The following is a 23,201-nucleotide window of genomic DNA, read 5'->3' as shown; positions in this document are numbered from 1 at the left end:
TAAAATGAGTGACCAGTTAATCTGTTTTTTTTAGTGATGTTGGTTGAGGGATAAATATTGGCCAGGCCACTGGGAGAAGGAGAACTCCCCTGCTCTTCTTCGAAATAGTGCCATGGGATCTTTTACGTCCACCTGAGAGTGCAGACGGGGCCTCGGTTTAAAGTCTCATCTGAAAGACGGCACCTCTGACAGTGCAGCATTCCCTCAGTACTGTACCGGAGTGTTAGCCTAGATTATATGTTCAAGTCTCTTGAGTGGAACTTGAGCCCACAACCTTCTGACTCAGGAGAGAGTGCTACCAACTGAGCCAAGACTAACACCTACCATACTGTTGTACAGCTCAAACAGTATAGTGCGACAGGATCTTTAACGTCCCCCTGAACCACTGGAGCAGGCACACAGGTTTAACGTCCCGTCTAAAATATGGGAGCTTGAAGCATAGCTAAACCTAAAATATCGGATTGGCACTACCCCTTCTTCCACACCCTGACAATTCACTGTTACCCGCTCCTCCTACTAGATAGTGATTTGTTATCTTGCTGGATAGGAGAACACTTATCATCATTCATCACTGCAGATACTTAGAGAGGATCCCAAAGTACATTACATAGAATTTACAGCACAGAAACAGACCATTCCACCCAACAGGTCTATGCCGATATTTATGCTCCACAAGAGTCTCCTCCCACCCCACTTCATCTCAGCCTATCAGCATATCCATCTATTCCTTTCTCCCTCATGTGTTTATCTAACTTTCCATTAAATGCATCTATGCTCGTCGCCTCAACTACTCCTTGTGGTAGCGAATTCCACATTCTAACACTCTCTGGGTAAAGAAGTTTCTCCTGAATTCTCTATTGGATTTATTGGTGACTGTCTTATATTTATGGCCCCTAGTTTTGGTCTCCCCCACAAGTGGAAACATCTTCTCTGCATCTACCCTATCGAACCCCTTCATAATTTTAAAGACCTCTATCAGGTCACCTCTCAGCCTTCTCTTTTCATACAGAAAAGAGCCCCAGCCTGTTCAGTCTTTCCTGATAGGTATAACCTCTCAGTTCTTGTATTACTTGTTAAAATTTAAAAGATTTGTTGTTTTTCCCTTCCTCTTCTGTGATCTCTGTGTGCTACGCACTAACACCCCGCCAGCAGAGTGGATTGGGCAGGTGTTCATCTCACGGGCCTCTTTCATTGGCTCGCCTCTCACCAACCTCTAAAGAGAGCAGGCCGACTCACCCATCCATGAGGGCAGTTCTCAGCTACCGACAGGCCTCTCACCTTGACAACACTTCCTAGATCAGGCACTTGATGTGTGAGGAATGAGGGAAGCATTTAACTCCTATTACTCCATAGCAATGCACACGGTGGGGCTGGGGGGAGCTCCAAAGTACTGTGCTGCCATGGTATGGTTTCCAAGTGGACAATCTTCGCCTATCAGTCAATATAGTGAGTACCGCCATGCTATTTGATTATAGTTGAGGAAGGGGTGAGCAGAGGCCTCAAAGCCGACTTCAATCCTGTCCTCACTTAATGTCCATGAACAACCACTTCCCATCATTGATCACTGGCAAGATTCAGCAAAAGGAGCCTTTACTTCATTTTTTAAATTATTATTGGTTAGTTACAACACGCCAACATCAATTGAAAAATATCTGTTGCATTTTGCTACAGTTGTAAAGTAGATAATTTTTTCCCTTAGAAGAGGTTAACACATGGGATGGATGGATAGATGGGTGGAATAGTCAAAGAATCATAGACTCATACAGCACCAAAGGAGGCCCATCGTGCCTGTGCCGACTCTTTGAAAGAGCTATCCAATTAATCCCACTCCCCTGCTCTTTCCCCAATAGCCCTGCAAATTTTTCCTTTTCAAGTATTTATCCAATTCCCTTTTGAATCTGTGTCCACCACCCTTTCAGGCATTGCATTACGGATCATAACAACTAGCTGAGTAAAAAATTTTTGGTTTACATTCAGAAACCAAAAGGTGACGGGGAAAGCTTTTGCGTGCAAGATGGCATCTTTCAGTCCATCACTTAAGAAATCCTACAGTACTTTCTTGCATTAAAAACACTGAATCACCATCTGGCAGGAAACAGAAATCCATGGAAATAGCTGCAGAATTGCACGACTACTAGTCTTTTTCTTAATTTAAAACATTCGGCCTGGGGTAAGAAACTCCGTTACTATCATTGAGCAAAGTCCCTTCATTCTTCACTCCCTGGTTCGCCTCATCTTCCTCCTAGTTCTTTTGCCAATTACCTTAAATCTGTGTCCTCTGGATACCGACCCTCCTGCCACTGAAAAGAGTTTCTCCCTATCAGCTCTTATCAAAACCCTTCATAATTTTGAACACCTCTATTAAATCTCCCCTTAACCTTCTCTTTCTAAGGAGAACAACCCCAGCTTCTCTCGTCTCTCCACATAACTGAAGTCCCTCATCCCTGGTACTATTTTAGTAAATCTCCTCTGCACCCTCTCTAAGCCCTGGACACCCTTCCTAAAGTGTGGCGCCCAGAATTGGACACAATACTCCAGCTCAGGCCTAATCAGTGATTCCTAGTGAAGGCAAAAAAACCTTGAATCATTTGAGAAGCAGTTAGATGCCATGATGGATGGTCAGTGAAGAAGGCAGAACAGCACCTCTTTGCGTTGGATTTTATCCCAAGACAAACATGTGATCACTATGGAGGCATGGCTGTCGCAGCATTCGTAGCAGTAATGAAAGCCTCCTATTATAACTATAAGTCCTTCAATAGAGAAAGCGCTTATTATAACATTCCTGTTTAAAGTAGATTATGTATGTTATTGTAATAAGTGATGAAGTATTCAAATATTGTAATAAGTATTCAAAATCTAGACCTAATCTTCAAATAAGCTGCACTTCAAGTGGATAAGGCCATAAAAAAAATCTAATGGATACTGGGTTTTATGGGGAAAGATATGGAATATAAAAGTTGAGATGTAGTATGAATCTGTATAAAACTACGGTTGGAGTACTGTGTGCCGTTTTGGGCTCCATATGACAGGAAAGATGTTGAGGCTCAGATGCTGCCTGATGTGAAGGATTAAAAATACGAAGGAAAACTGAAAAATTGGAACTGTTTTCTTTAGATCGATGGAGATCAGGGGGTGGTTTGATAGGGATGTTTAAAATGATTAAAGAATGAAACAGAGTAGAAAGAAACATAAGAACATAAGAAATATGAGCAGGAGTAGGCCATACGGCCCCTCAAGCCTGCTCCGACATTCAGTAAGATCATGGCTGATCTTTTACCTCAACTGCCCTTTCCCGCCCTATCCCCATTTCCCTTGATTCCCTTCGTGTCCAAATATCTATCGATCTCAGTTTTGAATACACTCAATGACTGAGAATCCACAGCCCTCTGAGGTTGAGAATTCCAAAGATTCACAACCCTCTGAGTGAAGAAATTCCTCCTCATCTCAGTTCTGAATGGCCGACCCCTTATCCTGAGACTATAACCCCTAGTTGTGGAGTCTCCAGCCAGGGGAAACAGCCTCTCAGCAAATCCCTGTCAAACCCTCTAAGAATTTTATACGTTGCAATAAGATCACCTCTCATTCTGCTAAATCTCAGACTGTATAGGCCCATTCTACTCAATCTCTCCTCATGGGACAACCCTCTCATCCCAGGAATCAATCTAGTGAACCTTCATTGCACCCCCTCCGAGGCAAGTGTATCCTTCTTTAGACTGTTTCCAGTGATTAAGGGTCTTGAACGAGGGGAATAGATATAAGATCAAATGTAAAAGTTTTAGGCCAAAGAGCAGGAGGAATTTTATTACACAGAGGGTTGTGAGGTTGTGGAATGCACGACCAGAGTTACTGATTGAAACAGAGACCATGTCAATATTTACGAATAGGTTAGATAGGTGGTTGAAGAAAAGGGAGATAAAGGGATATGTAAACATTAGGACAACTGTTCATGTGGAGGATGAACACCAACATGGACTGAATGGCCTGTTTACATGTTATAATTTCTATCTAATTCTATTCAAAATCCAATCTCGGCTCTTATTTTATTAGTACCTCACCTCTCGTAGCACAGCAACATTTGCTTGAAGGGATTTCCTTCCGTTATTTCCCTTGCTGTACCACCATCTGCCAACCAAATGGAGGAGCAAACCATTCCTTTCTCCCTCTGTTACAACTCCAGCGCATCGTGTAACTGCACGGCAGGCTACTGCGAGTGGACAACAACAACTTGCATTTATGTAGCTCTGTGAACAGAGATAAAAATGGCCTGAGTCGCTTCACAGAGGTGTAAGGAAAAACAGACAGCAAGCCAACAAAGGGCAAACTGGGGGTCAAATCGCAGCTAGTGATGTGGGGAATGGGGATAAAAAGTGGGCACCTCTCAATGAGAAGGTTGTTTGAGGCACACGCTGCTCAACAGTGTAATGAGTGATTGATGTACAGTGGTGTGGATTTGTACTACCCGATGTCAGATTGCAAGGGCATGTTAGTCACAATCTCTATCAGCTATTCACTATCTATATCAGCTATTCACTATCTCTATCAGCTATTCACTATCTCTATCAGCTATTCACTATCTATATCAGCTATTCACCATCTATATCAGCTATTCACTATCTATATCAGCTATTCACTATCTATATCAGCTATTCACTATCTCTATCAGCTATTCACTATCTCTATCAGCTATTCACTATCTCTATCAGCTATTCACTATCTCTATCAGCTATTCACTATCTCTATCAGCTATTCACTATCTATATCAGCTATTCACTATCTATATCAGCTATTCACCATCTATATCAATGGTTTGAATGAGGGGACCAAATGTAATATTTCCAAGTTTGCTGATGACACAAACTAGGTGGGAATCTGAGTTGTGAGGAGGATGCAAAGAGGCTTCAAGGGGATATAGACAGGCTAAGTGAGTGGGCAAGAACATGGCAGATGGAATATAATGTGGAAAAATGTGAAGTTGTCCACTTTTGTAGGAAAAACAGAAATGCAGGGTATTTTTTTAAATGGTGAGAGACTGGGGGGAAATGTTGATGTTCAAAGGGACCTGGGTGTCCTTGTACATGAGTCACTGAAAGCTAACATGCAGGTGCAGCAAGCAATTAGGAAGGCAAATGGTATATTGGCCTTTATTACAAGAGGATTGGAGCACAGGAGTAAAGATGTCTTACTGCAATTACAACGGGCCTTGGTGAGACCGCACCTGGAGTATTGTGTACAATTTTGGTGTCCTTACTTAAGAAAGGATAGACTTGTCATGGAGGGAGTGCAGCGAAGGTTCACCAGACTGATTCCCGGGATGGCGGGATTGTCGTATGAGGAGAGATTGAGTAGACTAGGCCTGTGTTCTCTAAGGTTTAGAAGAATGAGAGGTGATCTCACTGAAACATACAAAATCCTTACGGGGCTCAACAGGATAGATGCAGGAAGGATGTTTCCCCTAGCTGGGGAATTTAGAACCAAGGGTCAGAGTCTCAGAATACAGGCTTGGCCATTTAGGACTGAGATGAGGAGAAATGTCTTCACTCAGAGGGTGGTGAATCTTTGGAATTCTCTATCCCAGGGGGCTGCGGAGGCTCAGTCACTGAGTACATTCAAAACAGAGATCGATAGATTTCTAGATATTAAAGACATCAAGGGATATGGGGATAGTGCAGGAAAGTGGAGTTGAGGTAGAAGATCAGCCATGATCTTATTGAATGGCGGAGCAGGCTCGAGGGGCCGGATGGCCTACTCCTGCTCCTATTTCTTATATTCTTATCACGGTCGCTATTCAGCTGCAAAAGCAATGGGGCTGAACAGAGCAGAAAGCTCCAGATGAGCAACAGTTCAGTCAAACAAAACGTTAACATTGCATATATTCTGCTGCATTTCATCAACTGAGATGCTAGGCTCTCCTTGACAGCAATTGATGGAGCGTTTTTTAACAGTAGATTGTGCTGTGCAAGCCCTCCTACTTAAACTCAACTAACAAGGCCTACTCGCCTTTGAAGAATAAAAGACCTTGTGACCCTGGTAACTGTCATTCGCTACCTATGCTAATGTGACATTCCCCTCCCCCCCCCTCCCTCCCACCCCTCTCAATGAGGTAATGGGTGTGCTGTCGACTCAGCAGTGAATCACTTTGACCTGTCGGCTAAGTCTTCGTTTCTTTTACGACTCAGCCTAAAAGGATAAGAGTCATTCCCCAACCCCCACCCGCAAAAAATAAATCTGCGACAAAATTCCTCCAACTCAAACCCAGAATTAAATTGGGAGTGGCAGGAAATTGAAAAATCTCGACGACGACAAAAAAAAAATCACGATGTATGAAATCGGATTAACCTTCTGGTATGCTGCTGATACTCTTTTATAGACCCTCAAGCCCGCCTTTCATCCCTTCTGTCTGTTCAAACATTTTCCACTCCAATTAGTCCTTTGTTGTTTTCCCCTGTGTGGTACTGAAGTGCGTAAGTAAGTGCTTTGCATCGCTAGTGTGCTACGCCGGTCAGAGCTGGAATTAAAATTGGTGGCATTAAACTGTCAGAATATGTCATCTGTCTGCCGCTGGGATCCGGGCTGTCTCTGGGCTTGCCGGCCTATCTAGAACATGTAATTTTTATCTCCTTGTCCAATCCACCTCCTCTCCTGGAAGCAATGACTGGTCCCGTGGGGCAGCTCCACAGGCGGCAGCGGACCCCCCCCCCTGGTACCTCACACAAGTGGCCATTCTTCATGCGCGAAGCTAGGCAGTGAATATTGCCAGCTATTGGACCACGGGGTGGGAGAGGGGGGGAGGGAACGTCACAGTCAAGCCTGATCCTGTCCTCATTAAATGTACACGCTCACTTTTCAGCAGGAGGTGTTATTGAATAGTGATCAAGAGTGAGAACCATGGGAGACTTTTCACCTCCCTAATCCTATGGTTCTGAGGCCTTTTGTAGCACTACAACTGTTGCATTGCCCAAGATTAGCTAACTCCGCACCGAGCGGGAATCAAACCTGTGTCAGCTGTGGCTTAGTGGACGCTCTCTTGAAGAAGAGCAGGGAAGCTCTCCCTGGTCCCCTGGCCAATGTTTATCCCTCAACCAATAACTAAAACAGACGATCTGGCCATTTATTTCATTGCCGTTTGCGGGAACTTGCTGTGCGCCAATTGGCTGCCATGTTTCCCTGCATTACAACAGTGACCACTCTCTCTCTTCCTTACCTGTCTTGGTAGATGGAACCACTCCAACTTGGGCCCAATGAGCTTCCCAAAGATGGTGATTGTTTTCCCTCCTGACACCTCGGTGTGCTGCCATTCCACTGGGATAAGTCCCATTTCAGTGCCTCTCCCATCCATCTGCGAGCTTTGATAGTGAGTGTCAGAAGGCCATTCGACCACGGGGGCATCACAGTCCTGCCCTTTCCCAAGGTCATGTGCGTGTACTTCCAGCAGGGGTCAGATGTAGGAATTGTGGCTGATCTTCCCCTCCCTAAGCCAGGTGCACTGAGGCCAATTGTAACACCCGCTGCCACTGAGATCGACTAACTCAGGACAGGCTAGAGATTGGGCCAGAGGCCCTCCTGACCTGTATACTCAGTTACTCGTTGGATCCTGTCCCGGAACCATTGTGGGGTGTGGGGAGTGGATTGTTTTTTTGCCTCCTGACTAATAATTAACCATGAAAAGAAACAGCATTTATTTAAAAATAGCACATTATGTTCCCGTACTCCTTAAAGTTGCGTTTAGCTTTTGACAGTACCCAGAAAATGCCCACACAGAGATGTTAAAAACTGGGTAGGAAGAGCTTTGCAAGGGATGGATCGGTAGTTGGGAGTTAAAATGTCCCAGGACTCAACGTTTACAATGATGTCCCACGCTCGCCCCCAATTAAAACTGGGGTCCGGTGAATTCACGTGCCTTCAGTGGAAAAAGCAGGTCACAAATCTCACAGCCTGATAACATAAACCTCATTACAAGTAAAGGGGAGTGGGCCGTCTGAAGATAACAGAAAAGCATGACGTCCTGCTGGAAATGATTGTGTACAAGTTGTAGCAGATCCTCAGACCGGACGTGATTCTAAAGGAGGCACAGACATCGTCAGGAAGAAAGAATTAGGCCATGAATTTGTGGATTTACTACGCCACATTGGCTTATGGACTTCCAGACTGATGAATGAGAGCATTGGACCGGGAGATCAGTACTTGTACACTGAAAGTACTTCTGCAGTTAAACAGCCACAAAATGGTTTATCTTAGTTGAAAAGTCTATGAGCAAATATGCAGAAAGGCCTGTGAACAATGACCTCAGCTCAGATACATATCAGCAAATTGTGTGATATTCTCTACTCAGTAAAGGTTTAACAATTGTAAACAATTTTACAACACCAAGTTATAGTCCAGCAATTTTATTTTAAATTCACAAGCTTTCGGAGACTTCCTCCTTCCTCAGGTAAATGTTTCAGGAGCTCCTTGAAGCCTACGCATTTATACATATAGAACAATACATGGTGTTTACAGACTGCCCCTGCAACTGCCCGTTGCCAAGGCAATCACCGTGTTCAGACAGAGAGGTGTCACCTGCAGAACCCCCGAATACAGTAAAGGTTTAACAAAGAAAGAATTGCATTTATATAGTGCCTTTCGCTACCTCAGCACGTCCGAAAGCACTTCATACTTTTGAACTGCGGTCGCTGTTGTAATGTAAGGAAATATGGCAGCCAATATGCATGCAGCAAGATCCCACAAACCACAATTAGATAGTGGTCAGATAATCTGTTTTTGGTGATGTTGGTCGAGGGATAAATATTGGCCAGGACACCGAGTAAAACTCCCCTGCTCTTCAAAATAGTGCCTTGGGATTTTTTACGTCCACCTGAGAGGGCAAACGGGGCCTCAGTCAATGTTGTAATGTAGGGAAGCACAGCAGCCAATCGGTGCACAGCAAGATCCCACAAACAGCAAATGAACAAATGGCCAGTCAACCAGCTCCATCACATCAAAGGATCATAAAGCTTTTCACACGATGAATGATGTTAGGGCTTGTTATATAGGCAAACACACCCACCATCTGCACCAGCATCGATGAATATTTTGTATCAGTGGTGTTGGTTGAGGGAGAAATGTTGGCCAAGGCACCAGGAGTACTCCCTGCCCTCGTTCGATCAGTGCGGTGGGATTGTTGACGTCCACCTGCAGGCATGTTAAGCCAGCGCCACGGTTTAACATCTCGTCCAAAGCAGCACCACAATCGGTACATTATACCTTCATTAAAGAAAGGAATTCTAGGAATTCCCCCAAATGGTCAGCAGGTTTATCAGAGCCACACAGAGCAGGTGGATCTCAGGATTGATCCCCGAGTCAGCCAGGGAGGTGTTAGAGACCAGAAAGGTTGTGAGGTAGAGTAAGATTTGACACTAAAGGTAAAGGAGGAATTATCAATCAGGCAACAAGCTTTTTTTCTCATGGTGTGCCAGTAGTCCCTTCCCAGATGTGGGAGCAGTGCGATATAACCAGGTAAAGCAACAAAAGCATAGGTTATTTGTTAAAGGTAATTTATCTTGCTCTGCCGTGTGCACTGTCTGACAGCCATGTTAAACAGATCAGTGCTTGATTCATTGTGCTAGGAGACCTTTGAAGGTGCATGACTAATTAGAGCTGGGTCACTGGGTTTTATTCAATAATTTAGTAAGAACTGTCTCAGTCTTGCCAGTAGATTCCGAGGGCAAGGTTTTGATGCCCTTACCCTACAGAGGTGACTGAATGATTGACATTTGGGTTTGCCTCACCTCAGAGTAAACATGTCAATCTGTTTCCCCCGATGCTCGGCAATATGCAACCACGCCAAGTGATGCATCATTGATTTTTGTCAGGCCGCATTAGCCAGTGTGCCTTTCACAGCCACGGCTCAGGCAGCGGCTGGCAGGTTCAGTGTTCTCCTGTCACTCCACCCTTGGTGTGCCATCAGCTACCCAGCATCAGTGGCTGAACTCTCTGAGACAGGTGTGTGTACACTCCCTCACTCACTTACGCACACACACACACACAAACTCGCCCACACACACACACACACAAACTCGCCCACACACACACAAACTCGCCCACACACACACACACACACACAAACTCGCCCACACACACACACACACAAACTCGCCCACACACACACACACACACACAAACTCGCCCACACACACACACACAAACTCGCCCACACACACACACACACACAAACTCGCCCACACACACACACACACAAACTCGCCCACACACACACACAAACTCGCCCACACACACAAACTCGCCCACACACACACACACAAACTCGCCCACACACACACACACACACACACACAAACTCGCCCACACACACACACACAAACTCGCCCACACACACACACACAAACTCGCCCACACACACACACACACACACACACACACACACACAAACTCGCCCACACACACACACACACACACACACAAACTCGCCCACACACACACACACACACACTTGCCCCCACACACACACACACACACACTTGCCCCCCCCACACACACACAAACTCGCCCACACACACACACAAACTCGCCCACACACACATACAAACTCGCCCACACACACAGACAAACTTGCCCACACACACACACACACACTTGCCCCCCCCACACACACACAAACTCGCCCACACACACACACAAACTCGCCCACACACACAGACAAACTTGCCCACACACACACACAAACTCGCCCACACACACACACAAACTGGCCCACACACACAGACAAACTTGCCCACACACACAGACAAACTCGCCCACACACACAGACACATTCGCCCATACACACACTCATACTCACATGCACACACACACACACACTCGCCTACACACTCGCCCTCATACTCATCCACACACACTCGTACTCGCATACACACACTCATACTTGCACGCACACACTCGCGCACACACACTCGTACACACACACACATACACACACACACCCCTCCTCAGTTGCAGACACACACACTCATACACATACATTCGCTCACGTGCACACGCAAAACGACTTAAGGGACTGCTCCGGAAGGTAAAAGGAAGATCCCATGCTCTCTATCATTAGGAAAGGCCTAGTGAAATAGGCCATGTGCTTTCATAATGGAACTGTTTTGAGTTAAAGGTGAAAACCCCAGCTTGTTTGTTAAGGTCTTTCAAATCTGGGAATATTTAAGTTACAGTAACTCTTATCCAGTAATTTAATCATCCTTTCCTGTTTTCTTGGGGGGAATTGTTTAAAATTAAATGAACGCTGAACATTTAGAAACATCTCCTGCAGTAAATACGTCACGACAACAAAATCGCCCTCATTCCCTGCCCTTCTCCAACACCTCTAATTTTCTCCCCTCCTCTCTGCTCCTGAAAGTCCTGGCTCATGCTGGGCTCCACGCCCACCGGCCATCCCGCATGGTCCCTCACCCCTGTGACCGTTGTCCATGTGTGGGTCTAGAGCTCGAGTGTTGGCCAGATTCAACAGTGTGGGTCACAATAGGTGAGCCCAAACCTGCCGTAATCCAAGAGCCACACATGCCTGCGCTTACCAGCAGGGATCACTGGAGAATGATCAGGAGCAGGTAGCCCTGGCGGACTTTTTGTTTTTCTCCCGCTCCAGCCCAGAGACCAATTGTAACTCCCTCCCGCCGCCCCCCCACCCCAACACCCCAGCTAACTCAGCACAAGCCAAACATGAAACCCTGGGATCTTTCTCACCTCTATGGCTCAATCCCGCAATGAGGCAACGAATTTAATCAACTGAACTGCGAAGTCTTTGTGTTATTTTTATTGAAAAGGAATTTCTTACTGAAGGACAATGCCGCTGTTTTGCACCTTCGCAGCCTGAACGGGAATCTGGCAGACCAGATCCCCCGCCCGTTATAAAACCCGCCTGATTGGCATCCTGTCGAAGTCTGCGGGCTGAAAATTGGGCAGTTTCTATAATGGGCAGGTGATCCATTCCACCATGTGTTATTTACCTGCCCTTTTTAGTTCCCCTGGGTGACTTTGTTTAGTACGATAATGTAGTGGTTATGTTACTGGCACTAGTAATCCAGAGGCCTGGACTAATCATCCAGTAGAACGTGAGTTCAAATCCCACCACAGGATTTTGAGAATTTGAAATCAGTTCCAAAAACAAATCTGGTATCAGTAAAAGTGACCATGAAGCTGTCGGATTGTCGTAAAAACCCAATTGGTTCACAAATGTCCTTTAGGGAAGGAAACCTGCCGTCCTTATCCGGAGTCTGGCCAATATGTGACTCCAGTCCCACACCGCTGTGATTGACTCCTAACTGCCCTCTGAAGTGGCCTAGCAAACCACCCAGTTGTATCAGGACAACGAGGGCTGAACAATAAATACCGGCCTTGCCTACATCCTGGGAATGAGTAATAATTTTTTTTGAAAGGGCATGTTGGAATTTTCCAGTTTGTCCCTGCCGATCACCTCCACTGCTGGTGGTGATGGGCATTACACGTTTGTGCTACTGTGCACTCCTCCACCTCCCAAACTACATGAATCATCACCAATTAGAAAAGTCATTCCTTGCCATGGCTGTCCCCCCCCAGTCCTTCCCCATGTACTGCCAGACAGTCAACACTGGGCAACGTTATGACACTTTGGTGCTGATCCTATACATGAGGCATCGACCCACACCTAAAAGTGGCTTCTGCCACATGGCTTGTAGAGACATTAATACATTCTTTCCTCTCTCATTTTCTTTCCCTGTCTTTCTCTTCAACTTTCTGTATTTTGCCTCTTCTCTTTCTTTCCCTACCACTACGGTTGCTGAGGTAGTCCTACCTCCATCTCCAGTGAGAGAAACTTAGACTGGCACAGTCAAACTGGTTAGAATGTGGAACTCTCTTCCGCAAGGAGTAGTTGAGGCGACGAGCATTGATGCATTTAAGGGGAAGCTCGATAAACACATGAGGGAGAAAGGAATATAAGGATATACTGATTGGGTTAGATGAAAAAGGGTGGGAGGAGGCTTGATGAACACCGGCATGGACCAGTTGGGCCGAATGGCCTGTTCCTGTGCTGTACGCTCTATGTAAAAACTAGCTGGGGAGATCATGGCCCTCAGACAAGAGGGTGGTGGAAGCACGATGCAGGGGAGTTGGTAGGTCCGATGTACTGTCAAACTCTGCACTTTGTTTCTCAGACTGTCGTGTGTTCTTATCCCCAGGTGCCAGTGCTGAGGCCCATGGACCTGATGGTGGAGGCCAGCCCTAGAAGAGTGTTTGCCAATGCTCACACGTATCACATCAACTCCATATCAGTAAATAGCGACTACGAGACATACATGTCAGCCGATGACTTGAGGATAAACCTTTGGCACCTAGAGATCACCAACCGAAGTTTCAGTATCCTTCAACTGGAAAAACCTTTCACTTCATAACCAATCTTTTCATGTTACCGTGACTGAGATCAGTGGAATAATGGTGGATGGCACATTCTGATAGGATCCTGAATTTGCTTGGGGCCAGAGACGAAGCAAATTAGGGGCCTGTTTTCTTACCAATAGCTTCAATGAAAAGTCCAATTTGCTTCCCCTTTTTCTCCCCTTCTCGCCCAAAGGTCCCTACTGTCACTGGCAAATAGCTTCACAGGTCCGCTCGGCATGTGCTTCGATACCTCAGCCAAGCAGCCTTTCTTCATGTGTGAGCCTGGACTGTGAGTATTGGCAACCTATTCAACCACGGGGAGCATCAGAGCCCAGGCTGACTCAGGTCACACACAAACTTTCCAATCAGGGAGAAAATTGGGCGAGTGGAAGACGGCGACTTTTCTTTACAAATCCTTAGCTTTTGAAGGGAAATACCTTGTCCTGTCAGTGAAAGTAGCCCAGGGTTAATTGAACTTATTTTTCAACATACTTTCTCAGTACAGTATATGAAACCGGTTTTAATATGCCACTCTCTACCCTCCCCCATATCAATCGTGGCACTTGAGCTGTGAGATTTAATGGGCTTCACCCCGTCTTGAGCTGGTATTGTGTGAGGGGACTCACACGTGTCAGTGACAGCCCCTGATTGATGAGGGTAATTATTGATGCTGATTCACTGGTAACAGGTCTCGTTCCATCTGACACCAGCCCCTTTGTGTCCAGTGCCAGTGAGAGGAGTAATTAAAATCCTGATCAATAGTAAGTGGATTTACAGGGTCTTGTAGTACTCAGAGCTGCGGCCTGATCGAGCCTGGGAATGGATTTGCCCCAAGGCTCCACTTGCACCTCTGTTACCTTGACTGCCTTTTTTATTTGCCTCGGGGTTGTACCTGTTTACGAGGAAGAGAAATCCTGGCAGGGAAAGTAACCCCTTCAGTTCTGGTTAGAGCTGCTTTTACTCCTTTTGAAGGAGCATCAGTTTAGCAGAGGCACAGCCCTCCTGCCATTGACTCGTACTCCCTGATTAGGCTTGCCAGCTCTGGTTGGACGTATTCCTGGAGGTACCATCACATGACCTCCTGCCTCCGGCTGCCCCGCCCCCACACTCCCGTTATCGGTCGCCCAATGAGTCCATCCTTGCTGTGCACCGACTTCCCACGGCCAATCGGAAAGCGAATAAACTCTTCATTGCCCGATTGGGTGATTCTTGACTGTCAGTCAAACAGCTTTTTTTTCTGGTATAACTAACAAACAGAAGTGTTCAAATGAGAGTTTTAAAAAATATATTATAATGGCCCAGAAATTGCTTATAAAGGAACGGCGAGCTCAGCAGAAATCGAGGAGCAAGTTCCGGCGTTCAGCACGTGCAGTGAAAGACGGAAATCCGGAACTTGCTCCTGGTTCACCGACAGCTTCGAATTAAAGGTATATCGCCAGCTGGAATCAGTGGAAACAAGGGACCAGTGCCAACTTGCTCATCTGCCCAGCTGGAAAGCAATTAATATTGCCACAAAACAGGTACACTTAAAAATACCAGGTGTAAACTAAGTTTTAGTAGCACGGTAAATCTTAATGACAGCCAAATAACTAAAAATTAACTTTTAAAAATCTCATTACTCCCTATTTTAATAGTTTTTGGTCATTAAAAAAGTTTTTAAATTACATTTTTTTTAACTTTTCCCTTCTGCTTCTTTTTATTTAATTTGATTATTTCTTACCCTCTTTTTTTCACTGTCTATAACTTTTTACAATGATTTTAGTGTTGTACCTTTCACTTCCTGGGTTTAACGTTCCAGCTTGCAGAAACCATTTCACAGCTTTTCATAAATGCTGCGGTTTGATTGTTCGAAGGGAGAGATCGATCCTCTCGCTTCTCCCATGGTCCTAGCTTCGCTGGAGCTAACGCTGGGCTCCTATTAGAGGAAGAGCCCGCAGTAAGTTAGTGGGTTAGTATAAATCTATGGAGCGGCGAGCACTGTTGGTTCGCCACTCTGAGCAAATTTTGGATCAATATTTTTTAAATGCCCCTGTGATTTTTCTCCTGGTTTGCTCGCGGCAGTGCTCTGGAGATTGGTCTTAATTCCTGGAGACTCCAGGGCAATCCTGGAGGGTTGGCAACCCTACCTCAGATATAAAGTGCAGGATGTCCAGCATCAGAGCCCCTTCTTTTCATGGCTCTTTGCAGCTACCAATAAGCCAGGCTCTCTCTCCTTTCGCCAATTAGTCTCGCTGGGCGTTGCTTAGGAGCAGCAAGAAGGAAGGAGAAACAGATGAGGACAAGGGCCTGGGCCTCGCAGGTCTCCATTCAAGCGTCTCCTCAGGGAGCACAACCTTCAAGATATAAAAGTGACTTAAATAATCGCAGCTGGTCGCGCTAAACCTCAATGAGTTGAGAATGAGTGTTCAACATGCACTGTGTTGATGATGCATGAAGAATGGACAATGGGGCAAGATACCAAAGGGCGGAATAATCTCCCAAAACGAGAAATGAAAGGATATAAATGGTACCCATGATGATCGACAATCTTTTTAAGTGGTGCAAACATTATATTTAAATGCACCATTACTACCGGGAAGGGCCCAGCTTTAATCCCTGGTCTGTGCTGAGTGAGCTGATCTATGCTGGTTCAGTGGTGTGAGACTCTACAATTGGCCTCAGTACCCTGGGCATTTAAACCTTGCATACTAATGTACTTTAATGCAGTTGAATTAAACCCCCTATCCTGCACACTGTATGATTTTGGACTTGGCAAAAAGCTGGTAACATAATCAGGGATTCATGCAGCATTACACCACCAAGGCTTGCTGTTTTTAATCTCAGTGAAGACTCTCATAAGAACATAAGAAATAGGAGCATGGGTAGGCCATACGGCCCCTCGAGCCTGCTCCGCCATTCAGTCAGATCATGGCTGATCTTCGACCTCAACTCCACTTTCCCGCCCGATCCCCATATCCCTTGATTCCCCTAGAGACAAAAATCTATCTATCTCAGCCATGAATATACTCAATGTCTCAGCATCCTCAGCCCTCTGGGGTAGAGAATTCCAAAGATTCACAACCCTCTGCGCGAAGAAATTCCTCCTCATCTCAGTCTTGAATGGACGATGCCTTATCCTGCAACCAAGCCCCCTAGTTCTAGACTCTCCAACCAGGGGAAACAGCCTCTCAGCATCTACCCTGTCAAGCCCCCTCATAATCTTATACGCTTCAATGAGATCACCTCTCATTCTTCTAAACTCCAGACAATATAGGCCCATTCTACTCATCCTCTCTTCACAGGACAACCCTCTCATCCCAGGAATTAATCTAGTGAACCTTCATTGCACCACCTCTAAGGCAAGTATATCCTTCCTTAGATAAAAAGACCAAAACTGTACGCAGTACTCCAGGTGAGGTCTCACCAAAGTCCTGTACAATAGTAGTAAGACTTCCCTACTCTCCATGTGTGGTGAGGTGCCCTTGCTTCTAGGCCTTGCTCTGGTGGCATTACTCTCCATGTATCCTAGAGCAGCTCCTTTGATTGCAATGGGGATAAGTACTTCAGGCCTAGCAGGGAGCCAATCCTGATTCTGGGCAAACATACCACATAGCCAACCCGGAACATATTTCCTTCGTTTTTGAACTAGCCTGGGAGATAATCCAGAGCAGCCCAAATTAAAAAAATCAAACGTTACTTTTTTCAAATCTCATTTTTGTGAGGAAGTATTTTTAATATAAATGATGTGGGAAAGAGTATTTTGGACCAAAGGATTTTTCTTAGACTTTCCTCCCTTGTTAAGGTTTTCACCATGATGTGGAGATGCCGGTGATGGACTGGGGTTGACAATTGTAAACAGTTTTACAACACCAAGTTATAGTCCAACAAATTAATTTTAAATTCCACAAGCTTTCGGAGGCTTCCTCCTTCCTCCAACACCGTTCACCTGAGGAAGGAGGAAGCCTCCGAAAGCTTGTGGAATTTAAAATAAATTTGTTGGACTATAACTTGGTGTTGTAAAATTGTTTACGAAGGTTTTCACCAGCAGAGCTGCAGATGATGCCATGTACATATCTGGAAATAATAAATGATTAGTGACATGTAAACAAAGAAAGAACTTGCATTTATATAGCGCCTTTCAAGACCTCAGGACATCCCAGAGTACTTTACAACCAATTAAGTACTTTTTGAAGTGTGGTCACTGTTGTAATGTTTGGGAAACGTGGCAGACAATTTGCACACAGCAAGGTGATGGAACAAGGTGGTCGTTAACTCTAAATCTATGTCCTGATCACATTGCCATTTGAGTGTATCCAGATGGTAAAATGAGTGTATCCATAATGTCGAAATGTTATGTATTGATATGTGGAAGCGCTGGGATAGTGGCCATTGTGTTTGAATCTGGTTATTTCCTTGAATCGTGGTTTTTCAGATATTGTAGATATAAAGCCTGCCAACATGGAGGAGCTGACAGAGGTGATCACGGCAGCAGAATTTCACCCGCACCAGTGTAACATGTTTGTGTACAGCAGCAGTAAAGGGACGATTCGACTGTGCGACATGCGGGCGTCAGCGCTGTGCGACAAGCATTCCAAACGTAAGTGTCCGCCTCGCTCTGCCACCGTGTCGCTCACTAACTCTATTGGTCGGGGGCATCCACCTCAGCCAAGGCCTTTCCTTGATGGCCGATCTGAGGACTGGGTAATGGGAGGTGGGCGCACATCTGCAATGTCCCCACGCAAGGGAGCTCTTGATTTCAATCACGCCACCTGTGGGCAGCTACCAAGTGAAAGCCAGGCACTGCCTCAAAAAGAGAGAGAATGAACGATAGGGCCAACAGCTCTATTAATTAGTTGCATTTTAACAGGACCCTTTTGCAGAGCGTGTGGAATCTGGGATCACCTTATCTCCGAATCGCATTCCCTTGCCTTTCGTTGCCGGAGAGCAAGAAAAGGAGAGAGAACAACACTGTATCCCAGCTCCTTCCGCATCCTGCGGCCAGACAGGCCAAGAATGCAGGCTCAGGGGCACGTAGGATCATAGACTCTTACCGCACAGAAGGAGGCCATTCGGCCCATCATGCCTGTGCCGGCTCTTTGAAAGAGCTATTCATTTAGTCCCACTCCCCTGATCTTTCCCTATAGCCCTGCAAATTTTTCCATTTCAAGTATTTATCCAATTCCCTTTTGAAAGTTATTATTGAATCTGTTTCCACCACCCTTTCAGGCAGTGCATTCCAAATCATAACAACATGCTGAGTAAAAAAAATTCTCCTCATCTCACCTCTTTTTTTATTTGTTCATGGGATGTGGGTGTCGCTGGCAAGGCCAGCATTTATTGCCCATCCCTAATTGCCCTTGAGAAGGTGGTGGTGAGCCGCCTTCTTGAACCGCTGCAGTCCATATGGTGAAGGTTCTCCCACAGTGCTGTTAGGAAGGGAGTTCCAGGATTTTGACCCAGTGACGATGAAAGAACGGCGATATATTTCCAAGTCGGGATGGTGTGTGTCTTGGAGGGGAACGTGCAGGTGGTGTTGTTCCCATGTACCTGCTGCCCTTGTCCTTCTAGGTGGTAGAGGTCGCGGGTTTGGGAGGTGCTGTCGAAGAAGCCTTGGCGAGTTGCTGCAGTGCATCCTGTGGATGGTACACACTGCAGCCACGGTGCGCCAGTGGTGAAGGGAGTGAATGTTTAGGGTGGTGGATGGGGTGCGAATCAAGTGGGCTGCTTTGTCCTGGATGGTGTCGAGCTTCTTGAGTGTTGTTGGAGCTGCACACATCCAGGCAAGTGGAGAGTATTCCATCACACTCCTGACTTGTGCCTTGTAGATGGTGGAAAGGCTTTGGGGAGTCAAGATGTGAGCCACTCGCCGCAGAATACCCAGCCTCTGACCTGCTCTTGTAGCCACAGTATTTATGTGGCTGGTCCAGTTAAGTTTCTGGCGAATGGTGACCCCCCCAGGATGTTGATGGTGGGGGATTCGGCAATGGTAATGCCATTGAATATCAAGGGGAAGTGGTTAGACTCTCTCTTGTTGGAGATGGTCATTGCCTGTTTTGCCAATTACCTTAAATCTGTGTCCTCTGGTTACTGACCCGCCTGTCAGTGGAAAGTTTCTACTCTATCAAAACCCCTCATAATTTTGAACACCTCTATTAAATCTCCCCTTAACCTTCTCTGCTGTAAGGAGAACAACCCCAGCTTCTCCAGTCTCTCCACATAACTGAAGTCCCTCATCCCTGGTGCCATTCTGGTAAATCTCCTGTGCACCCTCTCCAAGGCCATGACATCCTTCCTAAAGTGTGGTGCTCAGAATTGGACACAATATTCCAGCTGAGGCCTAACCAGTTATAACATGGAGGAGAAAGTCTTTCGAAAGCCATAGATGAAGAGAAACAGGCTGCAAGTGGGCCCCCAGACCATAGTGAGAATACTAGTGATATTGAGCTTTCATCCTGTGACCTGCTCAAAATGGGGTAAAGGGATAAGCTGGGTAACGATAGACCAGTCAGCTGAATATAAGTAGTTAGTAACCTTCTGGAAGCCATAATACAGGATAAAATTAATACTCATGTAGAAAGACATGAGTTAATTAAGGACTGCCAGCATGAATTTATAAAAGACAAGTCGTGTCTGACAAATTTAATAGAGCTCTTTAAGGAAATAACAATGGTAGTATCGTAGATATGTATATGTGGATTTTCCTTGACAAGGTGCCACGTAGGAGGCTTGTTGATAAAATGAAGGCACGAGGTATTAAAGGGAGTGTGACAGGATGGATAGGAAGTTGGTTAAAGGACAGATAACAGAGAGTAGTTGCGGATGGATGTTTTTGGGACTGGAGGGATATAAACAGTGGTGTCCTCCAAGAGTCACAATTGGCCTGGTCTAGTGTTAAGCCATACTGATCAGAAGGTCCCTGGTTCAGTACTCGGTCTGTGCTGGTTTAACTAGTCCTGCCCAGGCAGCAATCAGTGCTGCAAATGCCTCAATGACTCCAGGCTGGGGAGGGAATAAATTTGCCACAGTTCTCGTGTGTCTCTGTGAGTGAGATTGTGTGTGCATCTGTGTGTGTGAGATTGTGTCTGTGCGCACGCGTGTGAGATTGTGTCTGTGCGCGCGTGTGTGAGATTGTGTCTGTGTGTGCGTGTGTGAGATTGTGTCTGTGTGAGATTGCGCGCGAGCGAGGCCGTGTCTGTGTGTCTACACATGTGTGAGATTATGGCTGTCTGGTGTGCGTGTGTAAGATTGTATCTTTGTGTGTGCATGTGTGAGATTGTGTCTGTGTGTGAGATTGTGCCTGTGCGCGCGCGTGTGTGAGATTGTGCCTGTGCGCGCGCGTGTAAGATTGTGCCTGTGCGCGCGTGTGTGTAAGATTGTGCCTGTGCGCGAGAATGTGTCTGTGCGCGCGTGTGAGATTGTGTCTCTGTGTACGTGTGAGGTCGTGTCTGTGTGTCTACATATGTGTGAGATTGTCTCTGCGTGTGTGTGAGATTGTGGCTGTCTGGTGTATGTGTGTAAGATTGTGTCTGTGTGTGTACATGTGCGAGATTGTGTCTGTGTGCATGTGTGAGATTGTGTCTGTGTGTGTGAGATTGTGTCTGTGTGTGTACATGTGTGAGATTGTGTCTTTGTGTGTGCATGTGTGTAAGGTTGTCTGTGTGCGTGTGTGAGATTGTGGCTGTCTGTGTGCGTGTGTGTGAGATTGTGGCTGCCTGTGTGCGTGTGTGTGAGATTGTGGCTGCCTGTGTGCGTGTGTGTGAGATTGTGGCTGTCTGTGTACGTGTGTGCAAGATTGTGTGTGTGAGATTGTGTCTGTGCGCGCGTGTGTGTGTGAGATTGTGTCTGTGCGCGCGTGTATGAGATTGTGTGTGTGCGTGTTTGTGATTGTGTCTGTGTGTACGTGTGTGAGATTGTGTCTGTGCGCGCGTGTGTGTGAGATTGTGTCTGTGTGCGCGTGTGTGAGATTGTGTCTGTGTGTACGTGTGTGAGATTGTGTCTGTGTGCGTGTTTGTGATTGTGTCTATGTGTCTACGTGTGTGAGATTGTGTCTGTGTGTACACGTGTGTGCGATTGTGTCTGTGTGTACGTGTGTGTGTGCGATTGTGTCTGTGTGTACGTGTGTGTGTGCGATTGTGTCTGTGTGTACATGTGTGAGATTGTGTCTGTGTGTGTACATGTGTGAGATTGTGTCTGTGTGTGTACCTGTGTGAGATTGTGTCTGTGTGTACCTGTGTGAGATCATGGCTGTGTGTACGTGTGTGAGATCATGTGTGTGTGTGTCTATGCATGTGTGAGATTGTCTCTGTGTGTGTGTGAGATCGTGGCTGTCTGATGTGTGTGTGTGCATGCGTGTGTGTGAGATTGTCTGTGTGCGTGTGTGAGATTGTGTCTGTGTGTGTGAGATTGTGTCTGTGTGTGTGCGTGTGTGAGATTGTGTCTGTGTGTGTGCGTGTGTGAGATTGTGTCTGTGTGTGTGAGATTGTGTCTGTCTGTGTGCGTGTGTGAGATTGTGTCTGTGTGTGTGAGATTGTGTCCGTGTGTGTGCGTGTGTGAGATTGTGTCTATGTGTGTGCGTGTGTGAGATTGTGTCTGTGTGTGTGCGTGTGTACACAGACAGCCACAATCTCACACACACGCACACAGACAGCCACAATCTCACACACACGCACACAGAGATTGCGTCTGTGTGCATGTGTGATATTATGTCTGTATGTGTGCATGTGTGTGATGTTGTGTCTGTGTGTGTGTGTGAGATTGTGTCTGTGTGTGTAAGGTTGTCTGTGTGTGTGTGTGTGAGATTGTGGCTGTCTGTGTGCGTGTGTGTGAGATTGTGGCTGTCTGTACATGTGCGAGATTGTGTCTGTGTGCATGTGTGAGATTGTGGTTGTCTGTACATGTGCGAGATTGTGTCTGTGTGCATGTGTGAGATTGTGGTTGTCTGTACATGTGCGAGATTGTGTCTGTGTGCATGTGTGAGATTGTGGTTGTCTGTGTGCGTATGTGAGATTGTGTCTGTGTGTGAGCATGTGCGTGAGATTGTGTCTATGTGTGTGAGATTGTGTCTGTGTGTGTGATGTTGTGTCTGTGTGTGCTTGTGTGAGATTGTGTCTGCGCGCGTGTGTGTGAGATTGTGTCTGTGTGTGAGATTGTGTCTATGTGTGTGAGATTGCGTCTGTGTGTGTGAGATTGTGCCTGTGTGTGTGACGTTGTGTCTGTGTCTGTGTGTGTGAGATTGTGGCTGTCTGTGTGTGTGAGATTGTGGCTGTCTGTGTGTGTGAGATTGTGGCTGTCTGTGTGCATGTGTGAGATTGGCTGTCTGTGCGTATGTGAGATTGTGTCTGTGTGTGAGCATGTGTGTGAGATTGCGTCTGTGTGTGTGACATTGTGTCTGTGTGTGCATGTGTGAGATTGTGTCTGTGTGTGTACCTGTGTGAGATCATGTCTGTGTGTACGTGTGTGAGATCGTGTGTGTGTGTCTATGCATGTGTGAGATTGTCTCTGTGTGTGTGTGTGAGATCGTGGCTGTCTGATGTATTTGTGTGTGTGAGATTGTCTGTGTCTGTGTGTGTGAGATTGTGTCTGTGTGTGTGAGATTGTGTCTGTGTGTGTGAGATTGTGTCTGTGTGTGTGAGATTGTGTCTGTGTGTGTGAGATTGTGTCCGTGTGTGTGCGTGTGTGTGAGATTGTGTGTGTGTGAGATTGTGTCTGTGCGCGTGTGTGAGATTGTGTCTGTGCGTGTGCGTGTGTGAGAGATTGCGTCTGTGTGTGAGATTGTGTCTGTGCGTGTGCGTGTGTGAGAGATTGCGTCTGTG

At 46.2% G+C, this 23,201-nt stretch overlaps 1 protein-coding gene across 1 annotated transcript in view; it reads left to right on the top strand.

The window, feature by feature from the left end:
- The window catches only part of LOC137332192 (serine/threonine-protein phosphatase 2A 55 kDa regulatory subunit B beta isoform), a 273,962-nt gene that overhangs the window by 215,034 nt on the left and 35,727 nt on the right, over positions 1–23,201 (top strand). Inside the window, exons 5-6 of the mRNA XM_067995888.1 lie at positions 13,212–13,389; positions 17,822–17,986. Of these exons, the coding sequence (XP_067851989.1) occupies positions 13,212–13,389; positions 17,822–17,986 (343 nt within the window). The remainder of the gene's footprint in view (positions 1–13,211; positions 13,390–17,821; positions 17,987–23,201) is intronic.

The sequence above is a fragment of the Heptranchias perlo genome, chromosome 14 (genome assembly GCF_035084215.1).
Source record: "Heptranchias perlo isolate sHepPer1 chromosome 14, sHepPer1.hap1, whole genome shotgun sequence".
NCBI lineage: Eukaryota > Metazoa > Chordata > Chondrichthyes > Hexanchiformes > Hexanchidae > Heptranchias > Heptranchias perlo.
Note: the sequence above shows the minus strand (reverse complement) of the source record. Positions and strands in the feature narration are given on the sequence as shown.